Source organism: Dicentrarchus labrax, unplaced genomic scaffold (assembly GCF_905237075.1).
Source record: "Dicentrarchus labrax unplaced genomic scaffold, dlabrax2021, whole genome shotgun sequence".
Classification (NCBI taxonomy): domain Eukaryota; kingdom Metazoa; phylum Chordata; class Actinopteri; family Moronidae; genus Dicentrarchus; species Dicentrarchus labrax.
Genome location: NW_026136875.1, coordinates 1227569 through 1240374, shown reverse-complemented (window position 1 = coordinate 1240374; position 12806 = coordinate 1227569). Strand labels below are relative to the sequence as shown.

Here is a 12806-nt window from a genome sequence, read left to right as displayed (position 1 = left end):
ATAATAATAATAATAATAATAATAATAATAATAATCTTTATCATAGCACCTTTTCAATGTTTACCAAGTCAAACTGGTTACATTGAACATTTTAGGTAACACTAACTCAAATGTTTAAGTTAAAAAAAGTAGCTTTATTAGAATTTTTAAGTGACATTAACTTTCCTAATTTAGTGAGTTTTACTACATATTTTGTTTTCATCAGATTACTCTCCCAACCCAGTTGACAAAAAAAACCTACACTGATAATGAATCATCAAAACTGTGATTATGTCTTTCTAGTGCATATCACATTATTCTCTTCTTCTCACCAATGTTTCTTTATTAGCATCCCCATTAGCACCATTAGCATTGTCTATTCTTTTACACACACTGTAGAAAATGGTAATATTATGGAAAATACTGTAAAATAACTTTTCTATAATTAGAATCCAGTTTTTAGCTTTAATCTTACATAACTTTTTAACATTTAATTCCGAAAATGTCCACACATAGAACCAATGCATATAAATTAAATACAGATGAACTCTGCTATAATACAAATAATCAGGCTTAAAGTTACAGCAGAGTACAGAGTGCTGTTATTATTTCATTTTTGTTATTTTAATCTGAATGTTAAAAGTTATAGAACTGTAATAAAAGTCATTATCTGTGAGATTACAGTAATTTTTGCTGTTTACACTGATAACAACTGTATTTGGACAGTTTACCAATTCTTATACACTGATAAACAACATTTATTCAACGTTTGTGTTGTGAAAAGTTCTATAATTATACAAGATATCTATCAATTAAAAAGTCAAATCCATGTAAAATTACACAACAAATATTTTTTTTACTGATAGATGTCACTAATTTTACACAAGTTTAGAAATGTATTAACAGTATTAAACTTGAATTTAACAGTTTAATCTATTAAATAAAATCAGCAAATGACCCAGGGGTTTTAGCCAACTATAGATGGAGGAATCATCGTTAACATGTACAAGTAACATGATTAGTTATATAGTTTTAGGACAGTCAGGTAATGAACAAATGAATTAAAGTTCGAGCACATCTGATCATTTTACGCTTTTTATAGGAACATTCCCATCATATGTGTTTATTACTTTAATAGAATGTGCTCGGTTAGGATTTATCATGTGGAGGATGTAACAAGGAGAAAAACTAAAATGAATGAGAATGTTTTAGGCTCAATGTGCAGATACAGTGAAATACTGAACTAACGAAGGTCCACAAACTAAAAAACACAGCTGACTTTTAGCAGGTGGGCCGACGCAAATGATCATTTTCTATAGTCTATAAAATGGTTTTGTCTGAACAGCAGTAAAAGCAAAGCTGATCAATTTGATCTTACAGAAGGAAACCTGTACATATTCACAGTCATTCATTCAACCTTTATTTTAACTCAAAAGTACACTAAGGTAGAGACTTCATTTAAAGGGAAGCTGAGTAAAAAACTAAATTAAATTAACAAAACATCTGAGGTACCAAGAAACACAAATATGAAGATAAAAAGTTTAGGAGAATTAGTAAAACAATAAAACCTTAAGGTAAATGAATTCAGTGCTACTGTACAGTGTAAAGACCGAACCCTGTTGTAGAATATATTTGGATGCTGGCGTACACAGTCTGGCCTTAGTTTCCGGTAAGAAAAACTGCAGCTACTCCAGAGAATTATGTTTTCCTTCTTTATTAATTCCTCACATGAACAACGTACAGGATGTGTCTTGTTGTGGTTTCCTGAATTACACAAAATAAATAAACAGCAAATATATTATTATTTTAACGAAATAAAGCAATAAGACTGTGAACTAAACAGATACACAGTACTATGCAGTAAAATAACATGAGGTCGGAATGACACTCCGTAATAGCCGCACGTGGGCGCCTCAGACCACATCATTACACTGTCATACACAACAACTGTACTAAACGTAAATGTCGTCGGGTGCAGAGCCCGTACGCAATATTAAACACACAATGAAATAGTATTATATGTCTAGAACATATATATTAGGGAATTCAAACATATTAACCAGACTCTGGTAATATATCTAATGTACAAAAAACCGTGTGTGCGTCAGTACTTTTACAACATAGCAGCTAACATAACAATAAACAGTGAATATAAACTTACTCTGCACTCACGCACAACGGACACAAGTTATTTGGCTCTGCTCAACGCTCTCGTAACAGAGAAGGAGGTGTGCAGCACGCGACGGGTAACTTAGCTACCGTCGGGACGGTTCTGACGTTCCTTCGGGACAACTCGGGTCCTTCCGGTTGCGATCGGCTCTTCCCGTACACGGCAGAGCAGGGAAGTTTGCACACCTGTCATTCACCATTAAGAGTTTTAGAAATTATGCTTAAAAATGACTTTTAAATAAAAAACGTTTTTGTTTTCGAGTCTCAGATAGCTGCAGTTTGAGCGAGAACCTCATGTTGAACCACATTCTCTGGTTTCACTCTCTCAGATGTTTGGCAAAGAATGAATAAATATAATGATGATTTATTTTGTACTTTATTGATTATTTGCTTTTCAGCAGAGCTTGGATAACGAGCTAAGTTAAAAACAGTAGAATAAAAAGTTAATCACAGGTACATAAATAACAGCATGAAGAGAGAAACACACATTAAAACAGACAGTAAAGCCAGTAAAAGCAACTGAAACAGGCACTTCATCTGCCGGATCTTCAGGTCTTAAATTCCAAAATAATTTGTGTTGTTTGTTACATCCTAAGCTATCTACCAGGTGCTGAACAGATTTTATACGGCTGGGCTTAAATGTGTTTGAATACGGTAGTGGAAGTGGCCAGAGACAAATACAAACATTATATTCCGTTTGCTCTTTGCAAACAATAAAGGACATGAAGTTGAGGTTTAGTATGAACTCATCATAAATAATTAAGGGAACAAATATAGTCCTGTTGCAGTACGAACCAAGTGTTTTATATATAAGTTTTGAATCATTCAGTGTATTTTGGGGTGAGACCTCAGCCTTTACCGGGACGACTGAGTTTCAGTCGACAGCAGAGATGGTACATGAGTACGGATCTGATGGTCTGATCTCGGAGCCCATAAATGAGCGAACTCAGACATCTGGGGAAGATATATATAAACACGTAGAAAAAACTCTTGATGCGTCCAATTATTACTCTGTGTAGGGTTTTTGAGAGTGATACAACAATAGAGGTGTACAGAGTTGATAAGAGAGTGAGGCCCAGCTGTACCAGATGCAGCAGCAGTGTGTTACGAGCCTTACGGGCTGAAGCTTTGTCTGTGGAGGCTGACCTGGCTGCTATCACCACACCAATATAGGAAGAAATAACTGCAACACCAGCTGATAGAAACACAAAACCAGTGTATGCTTTGTCATAAATATCAGACATTGGGCTGAGAATCATATCTATGTCAGAGCAAACATCTGTCATCTGCAGACTCTCCAGGTCTGAAAATGGAAAATCTAACAGCAAAACAACTCGAATGAGGACATTTAGGGAACTGAAGGTCCAAACCACAATGATAGCCACCCCTGTGTTTCTGATGGTGATGATGGTAGCGTGCCTCAGTGGGTAGCACACAGCTACATATCTCTCCAGACACATCACCACCAGTGTGAGAGGAGAGATTTCATCTGTGAGAATGGATAACATGGTAAAAACACCACACACAGGATATGACAACATTATTTTAGAGGCAGCCAGTATGTACAGAAACTGACTCAGTGCCAGTAATACAGTGTCTGAAAAAAGGAGGTTATACAGAAGAATGTAACGAGAGGTCTCCCGAAACACAGATTTACTCCTCAAGGTGAATAACATGGTCCCATTAATGAAGAGAAACACACAGCATGGCATTGCAATCAGTGTGGAAAAGAACACTCTTTCCAGTAATCCCTGATACTTCTGCTCAGAAGTAACGTTGAGAGTCGGAGACTGATTTACATACGACATCTTAGATCAACAGGTTAATATTGATTTTCTTAAATGGTTCTCTAACTGAAGAACAAAAGCACCACCAGTTTGTATCTTCAGAGTACAGATTCCTGATATGTTCACATGTAAACCTTAAAATCATCCACATACATTTTCCCTGTGCAGACACTCAGCAGGGTAGAGGCCTGGCTTGTTTCTGTGTAAGCAGAGTTGGTCTGCAGGGTTTGTCTGCCCTCACACATTGTTTATGAGCTCTGTCCTCATGGCTACTACATGTGACACCATCAGCATGTCATGCCACATCTGCATGGTTAAGAATTATTCAGGGTGATGTAATCTCTCAATACCCTGACCAACGTCATTATATCCATAATGCAACAGCACCTACCTAATTAGGATTAATTATGAGGAAGGTACTCAGCAATGGGGATGAATAGAATACTAGATTATTTTACTGAAGTTAAAGTGAGGTGATTTGTGTCAATATGCTTAGGTAAAAGTAAAAAGAAGGTAATTTAAAATGTACTTGGAGTAAACATTACTGTTTGTGTAACAAGCAATATAAGGGTACAGAACTCAAAAACCTGCCATCTCTTATGGAGTTAACAGTAGAATAAAACATCACCAAGGCAGACAACATGTAAACAATAAGAACTCAATAATCAGCCACAAACAAGCAAAAAGAGAGCTGCACAGTTTTTACACAATGTGTAGTGCACACACTCTCTTTGCAGCGTGGTTCCAATGCGCTGGCTTGCTCAGCAAGTTACCCTGAGAGCTTCAAGCTTCAGCTACTCTGGGAAAACTACACCCTTAACTACCTAGCCGTTTGGTTGAAGTATGATACCTGGTGCTAGGACTTTGACAGGCAGGACAAGCAGTATTAGTAGGACGAGCAGAGAAAACAAACAAGAAAGTGAGGCTTCCAAGAAGTTCTCCAACCAAGGTCAACCCATCACCTTATGTTCTCTAGTTCCTGGACATTGGTGTGCTGCCCTCCCCACTGAGGGCTCCAAACTCCCTGGGCTGAACTCTTCTGCCATACCATGAGGTGCGGCACCTGTTGTCACCACCTCACTAGGACTGAGGGCTTGAGCATCCAGGTGGAGTCTGTTGTAGCACCTGTACAGAGGACACTGTGCTAGTAAAAGGAACTGATTATCTTACTGAACTCTTGTGTCATGAGTCGTGCATTTGAGTCCTGTTTCTTGGTACAGTTATAACAGTCCTTTTGTTTTTTGTTTAAAATTGGTAAATGTTAATGAATTGTGCATTTTGGTTTAAGGTGTTCATTTGGTTACTTTAGTTTTCCTTTAGGTTTGGTAACAATCAAATAGTGAGGTTGTTGTAGCTTGATCTCTGAAAGTATCAGTATTAATGGGGTACAGCTATATACTTGGGATCACGTCAATGGCCTTCTTTGGGTAACTGCAAGCAGGTTCTTTCTGAACCTATTGTTTCAGATACCCCCACCCTCCATCCACTGCTGCCAGGGGACTCAGATTGACTTTGAGTTATTTGCATGTTGGGGGAGACTCCAGTTATGTTTGTCTGGGGTACATTTTAGTTTTGTTAATGGACACTGGAAGTCAACACTTTGTTTTTTTTGTGTGTGTTTTGTATCAGTTCTGTTTAATAACACGGGGTAGTTACAGTCCTGTTTTCTGTCATGTAGTCAGGGATTGGGCACTGACACTGAGACGCTGAACTAATGTATTGTTTTTCATTTGGAGTGTTGTAGGTGTTGGCAAATTCATGGACGAGCCCCCAATTTGTTACAACCTGGCTAAAGGCTGAACAATGACAGGGAGAACACACATGGGTCATAACTAAAAGTTATTTTATTTTACATAACTAAAAGAGAAATGAAGCTAAAGATTAACTTAATACATATAGTCTTGACACCAGACCAGGTGAGCTGAATCTCTCTGACTCTGCCCACTAGGGTCCTGGACAGAGAGGCTGGCTCAGAGGGTCGTCACATTGTTTTTCTGCATTGCAATGACCATTAAAACACCCACATAGTGTGTAGTACATTCACAATAAGCAACTAAAATAAATAAGCAAATAGAATGGAATTATCCTCACGGAATAATTATTGTTTGACAAGGGAAGAACAATTATAGAAAAAAGATTAGATTATAAGTGAGCCATAATATTAAAGATATGTTCATATAGAACATAAATATAAATTGTTACAAATTCCATTACATTTTTATAAAATACTAAGTTTGATATCCATTATGCCTTTTTAAATTTGTAAACTGAGCTACCTACTATGTGCTGCTGAACAGATTTTATAGGGTATACATTAAATTAATTTAAACGAACTGAAATTGGCATGGGTAAATACAACATTATATTCCTTTAGCTCTTTGCAGTTGCAAATAAAAAGGCCCAGTGAGTTAGGGTTAAGTATGGACCCTAATTCAGGAAAAATTTAATCCTGTTTTAGTATGAAGCCAATGTTTATTGTACTAATGTACTGATTTAACATATACTCTACAGAACACCTTAACTTGATACGCAAATATTAAGATAAGCTTAACAACAATAAAACTAAAAACATCAAAAGAGAAATACACATTAAAATAATTCCATAAAAAGACAACAACACACATACAAACACAGAAAAAACAAATGGGCACATAACTAAAACCATCATAAGATAATACAGAGAGGACATGTGTGTATGTGTTGTTATTCTAATGCATAATATTATATTTTACAATACAGATTTTCATCTAGAACATAAATATTAACTGTAGCCAATTCTCTTTATAAATGTTTTAAATTCTAACTGCAATATGCATGATGCCTGAGTCATCTATAATGTGGTGCTGAAAACAGTTTATACAACAGGGCTGGGGACTGCACTGCAATGGGCTTACATATGTTAAAATACAGTGAAATGGGTCAGGGTTCAATACAAAGGTTATATTCGTTTTGCTCTTTGCAGTTGCACACAATGAAGAACATTGAGTTAAGGCTTAGTATGGACTCACTAGAATAATTCAGAGAACAAGTATAATCCTATTGCAGTTGCAGAACATAAACACTATTAGTATGTGCAACAAATCAACCATGGGTTGTTATTAAACATTTTAGACACATTTTCTAAAACATTGAATTTTATTTAATATTAATATTTAATATGTATCTTTGAAAATTATTTTTGAATCATTCAGTGTATTTTGGGGTGAGACCTCAGCCTTTACTGCACGGCTGAGTTTCAGTCGACAGCAGAGATGGTACATGAGGACGGGTCTGATGGTCTGATCTCGGAGCCCATAGATGAGCGAACTCAGACATCTGGGTAAGATATATATAAACACGTAAAAAAAACTCTTGATGCGTACAATGATTAATCTTTGCAGGGTTTTTGACAGTGATACAACAATAGAGGCATGGAGAGTTGACAAGAGAGTGAGACCCAGCTGTACCAGATGAAGCAGCAGTGTGTTACGAGCCTTAAGGGCTGAAGCTTTGTCTGTGGAGGCTGACCTGGCTGCTATCACCACACCAATATAGGAAGAAATAACTGCAACACCAGCTGATAGAAACACAAAACCAGTGTATGCTTTGTCATAACTATCAGACATTGGGCTGAGAAACATGGCTATGTCAGAGCAAACATCTGTCATCTGCAGACTCTCCAGGTCTGAAAATGGAAAATCTAACAGCAAAACAACTCGAATGAGGACATTTAGTGAACTGAAGGTCCAAACCACAATGATAGCCACTGCTGTATTTCTGATAGTGACAATGCTACCGTGCCTCAGTGGGTAGCACACAGCTACATATCTCTCCAGACACATCACCACCAGTGTGAGAGGAGAGATTTCATCTGTGAGAATGGATAACATGGTAAAAACACCACACACAGGATATGACAACATTATTTTAGAGGCAGCCAGTGTGTACAGAAACTGACTCAGTGCCAATAATACAGTGTCTGAAAAAAGGAGGTTATACAGAAGAATGTAACGAGAAGTCTCCCGAAACACAGATTTACTCCTCAAGGTGAATAACATGGTCCCATTAATGAAGAGAAACACACAGCATGGCATTGCAATCAGCGTGGAAAACAACACTCTTTCCAGTAATCCCTGATACTTCTGCTCAGAAGTAACGTTGAGAGTCTGAGACTGATTTACATACGACATCTTAGATCAACAGGTTAATATTGATTTTCTTAAATGGTTCTCTAACTGAAGAACAAAAGCACCACCAGTTTGTATCTTCAGAGTACAGATTCCTGATATGTTCACATGTAAACCTTAAAATCATCCACATACATTTTCCCTGTGCAGACACTCAGCAGGGTACAGGCCTGGCTTGTTTCTGTGTAAGCAGAGTTGGTCTGCAGGGTTTGTCTGCCCTCACACATTGTTTATGAGCTCTGTCCTCACGGCTACTACACGTGACACCATCAGCATGTCATGCCACATCTGCATGGTTAAGAATTATTCATGGTGATGTAATCACCAACGTCATTATATCCATAATGCCACAGCACCTACCTAATTAGGATTAATTATGAGGAAGGTACTCAGCAATGGGGATGAATAGAATACTATTTTACTGAAGTTAAAGTGAGGTGATTTGTGTCAATATGCTTAGGTAAAAGTAAAAAGAAGGTAATTTAAAATGTACTTGGAGTAAACATTACTGTTTATGTAACAAGCAATATAAGGGTACAGAACTTAAAAAACCTGCCATCTCTTATGGAGTTAACAGTAGAATAAAACATCACCAAGGCAGACAACATGTAAACAATAAGAACTCAATAATCAGCCACAAACAAGCAAAAAGAGAGCTGCACAGTTTTTACACAATGTGTAGTGCACACACTCTCTTTGCAGCGTGGTTCCAATGCGCTGGCTTGCTCAGCAAGTTACCCTGAGAGCTTCAAGCTTCAGCTACTCTGGGAAAACTACACCCTTAACTACCTAGCCGTTTGGTTGAAGTATGATACCTGGTGCTAGGACTTTGACAGGCAGGACAAGCAGTATTAGTAGGACGAGCAGAGAAAACAAACAAGAAAGTGAGGCTTCCAAGAAGTTCTCCAACCAAGGTCAACCCATCACCTTATGTTCTCTAGTTCCTGGACATTGGTGTGCTGCCCTCCCCACTGAGGGCTCCAAACTCCCTGGGCTGAACTCTTCTGCCATACCATGAGGTGCGGCACCTGTTGTCACCACCTCACTAGGACTGAGAGCTTGAGCATCCAGGTGGAGTCTGTTGTAGCACCTGTACAGAGGACACTGTGCTAGTAAAAGGAACTGATTATCTTACTGAACTCTTGTGTCATGAGTCGTGCATTTGAGTCCTGTTTCTTGGTACAGTTATAACAGTCCTTTTGTTTTTTGTTTAAAATTGGTAAATGTTAATGAATTGTGCATTTTGGTTTAAGGTGTTCATTTGGTTACTTTAGTTTTCCTTTAGGTTTGGTAACAATCAAATAGTGAGGTTGTTGTAGCTTGATCTCTGAAAGTGTCAGTAAAATGGGGTACAGCTATATACTTGGGATCACGTCAATGGCCTTCTTTGGGTAACTGCAAGCAGGTACTTTCTGAACCTATTGTTTCAGATACCCCCACCCTACATCCATTGCTGCCAGGGGACTCAGATTGACTTTGAGTTATTTGCATGTTGGGGGAGACTCCAGTTATGTTTGTCTGGGGTACATTTTAGTTTTGTTAATGGACACTGGAAGTCAACACTTTGTTTTTTTTTGTGTGTTTTGTATCAGTTCTGTTTAATAACACGGGGTAGTTACAGTCCTGTTTCCTGTCATGTAGTCAGGGATTGGGCACTGACACTGGGACGCTGAACTGATGTATTGTTTTTCATTTGGAGTGTTGTAGGTGTTGGCAAATTCATGGACGAGCCCCCAATTTGTTACAACCTGGCTAAAGGCTGAACAATGACAGGGAGAACACACATGGGTCATAACTAAAAGTTATTTTATTTTACATAACTAAAAGAGAAATGAAGCTAAAGATTAACTTAATACATATAGTCTTGACACCAGACCAGGTGAGCTGAATCTCTCTGACTCTGCCCACTAGGGTCCTGGACAGAGAGGCTGGCTCAGAGGGTTTTCACATTGTTTTTCTGCATTGCAATGACCATTAAAACACCCACATAGTGTGTAGTACATTCACAATAAGCAACTAAAGTAAATAAGCAAATAGAATGGAATTATCCTCACGGAATAATTATTGTTTGACATGGGAAGAACAATTATAGAAAAAAGATTAGATTATAAGTGAGCCATAATATTAAAGATATGTTCATATAGAACATAAATATAAATTGTTACAAATTCCATTACATTTTTATAAAATACTAAGCTTGATATCCATTATGCCTTTTTAAATTTGTAAACTGAGCTACCTACTATGTGCTGCTGAACAGATTTTATAGGGTATACATTAAATTAATTTAAACGAACTGAAATTGGCATGGGTAAATACAACATTATATTCCTTTAGCTCTTTGCAGTTGCAAATAAAAAGGCCCAGTGAGTTAGGGTTAAGTATGGACCCTAATTCAGGAAAAATTTAATCCTGTTTTAGTATGAAGCCAATGTTTATTGTACTAATGTACTGATTTAACATATACTCTACAGAACACCTTAACTTGATACGCAAATATTAAGATAAGCTTAACAACAATAAAACTAAAAACATCAAAAGAGAAATACACATTAAAATAATTCCATAAAAAGACAACAACACACATACAAACACAGAAAAAACAAATGGGCACATAACTAAAACCATCATAAGATAATACAGAGAGGACGTGTGTGTATGTGTTGTTATTCTAATGCATAATATTATATTTTACAATACAGATTTTCATCTAGAACATAAATATTAACTGTAGCCAATTCTCTTTATAAATGTTTTAAATTCTAACTGCAATATGCATGATGCCTGAGTCATCTATAATGTGGTGCTGAAAACAGTTTATACAACAGGGCTGGGGACTGCACTGCAATGGGCTTACATATGTTAAAATACAGTGAAATGGGTCAGGGTTCAATACAAAGGTTATATTCGTTTTGCTCTTTGCAGTTGCACACAATGAAGAACATTGAGTTAAGGCTTAGTATGGACTCACTAGAATAATTCAGAGAACAAGTATAATCCTATTGCAGTTGCAGAACATAAACACTATTAGTATGTGCAACAAATCAACCATGGGTTGTTATTAAACATTTTAGACACATTTTCTAAAACATTGAATTTTATTTAATATTAATATTTAATATGTATCTTTGAAAATTATTTTTGAATCATTCAGTGTATTTTGGGGTGAGACCTCAGCCTTTACTGCACGGCTGAGTTTCAGTCGACAGCAGAGATGGTACATGAGGACGGGTCTGATGGTCTGATCTCGGAGCCCATAGATGAGCGAACTCAGACATCTGGGTAAGATATATATAAACACGTAAAAAAAACTCTTGATGCGTACAATGATTAATCTTTGCAGGGTTTTTGACAGTGATACAACAATAGAGGCATGGAGAGTTGACAAGAGAGTGAGACCCAGCTGTACCAGATGAAGCAGCAGTGTGTTACGAGCCTTAAGGGCTGAAGCTTTGTCTGTGGAGGCTGACCTGGCTGCTATCATCACACTGATATAGGAAAAAATAACTGCAACACCAGCTGAAGTAAACACAAAACCAGTGTATGCTTTGTCATAAATATCAGACATTGGGCTGAGAAACATGGCTATGTCAGAGCAAACATCTGTCATCTGCAGACTCTCCAGGTCTGAAAATGGAAAATCTAACAGCAAAACAACTCGAATGAGGACATTTAGTGAACTGAAGGTCCAAACCACAATGATAGCCACTGCTGTATTTCTGATAGTGACAATGCTACCGTGCCTCAGTGGGTAGCACACAGCTACATATCTCTCCAGACACATCACCACCAGTGTGAGAGGAGAAATTTGATTTGTGAGACTGCTGAGCATAACGAGAACACCACACTCAGGATACGTTGGCATTATTCTACAAGCAGCCAGTATGTACAGTAACTGACTCAGTGCCAGTAATACAGTGTCTCCATAAAGGAGGTTATACAGAAGAATATAACGAGAAGTCTCCCGAAACACAGATTTACTCCTCAAGGTGAATAACATGGTCCCATTAATGAAGAGAAACACACAGCATGGCATTCCAATCAGCGTGGAAAACAACACTCTTTCCAGTAATCCCTGATACTTCTGCTCTGATGTAATGTTGAGAGTCGGAGACTGATTTACATACGACATTTTAGAGAAGCATTTAAGACCACAATTCAATATTAACCTGTTGATCTAACTGAAGAACAAAAGCACAACAACGTTAGTCCAGTTTGTATCTTCAGAGTACAGATTCCTGATATGTTCACATGTAAACCTTAAAATCATCCACATACATTTTCCCTGTGCAGACACTCAGCAGGGTACAGGCCTGGCTTGTTTCTGTGTAAGCAGAGTTGGTCTGCAGGGTTTGTCTGCCCTCACACATTGTTTATGAGCTCTGTCCTCACACCTACTACACGTGACAACATCAGCATGTCATGCCATGGTTGAAGAATTATTCATGGTGATGTAATCTCTCTACCACCAATTTCCTCAATACCCTAACCAATGTCATTATATCAATAATGCAACAGCACCTACCCAGCTATGTGTAATTATGAGGAATGTACTCAGGTTCTGCTGAAATTTATCCCTGTTCTTCTCCATCAGGGTGGGCTGACTGATACATATGTGGTGTTAGAGGACAGATCTCCTCAATGGTCATTTAATGATCTCACATTGCGAAGTGTGGTCATTATAAGGGGGATTGGGATGAATGCA

The 12806-nt window shown here is 37.7% G+C and overlaps 3 protein-coding genes across 4 annotated transcripts in view; all 3 read right to left on the bottom strand.

Moving 5' to 3' along the window:
- Positions 1-2505: 2505 nt before the first annotated feature.
- The window catches only part of LOC127360355 (odorant receptor 131-2-like), a 32737-nt gene continuing 22436 nt past the window's right edge, over positions 2506-12806 (bottom strand). The window contains exon 2 of one of the 2 annotated variants that reach the window (XM_051394751.1): positions 2506-3294. In XM_051394751.1, the coding sequence (XP_051250711.1) occupies positions 2997-3294 (298 nt within the window). In that variant the 3' untranslated portion in view covers positions 2506-2996. Of the gene's footprint in view, positions 4200-12806 lie in introns of those variants that run through there. The other variant, XM_051394752.1, reaches the window with a different exon arrangement.
- On the bottom strand, positions 5762-12511 carry LOC127360357 (odorant receptor 131-2-like). The gene is made up of 2 exons (XM_051394754.1): positions 12496-12511; positions 5762-8352 (listed from the first exon to the last, which is right to left on the bottom strand). The coding sequence occupies exon 2, from the start codon at positions 8102-8104 to the stop codon at positions 7088-7090; it is 1017 nt and encodes a 338-aa protein (XP_051250714.1). The 5' UTR covers positions 8105-8352; positions 12496-12511; the 3' UTR covers positions 5762-7087.
- On the bottom strand, positions 9891-12557 carry LOC127360358 (odorant receptor 131-2-like). Its single transcript, XM_051394755.1, has one exon. The coding sequence runs from the start codon at positions 12231-12233 to the stop codon at positions 11217-11219; it is 1017 nt and encodes a 338-aa protein (XP_051250715.1). The 5' UTR covers positions 12234-12557; the 3' UTR covers positions 9891-11216.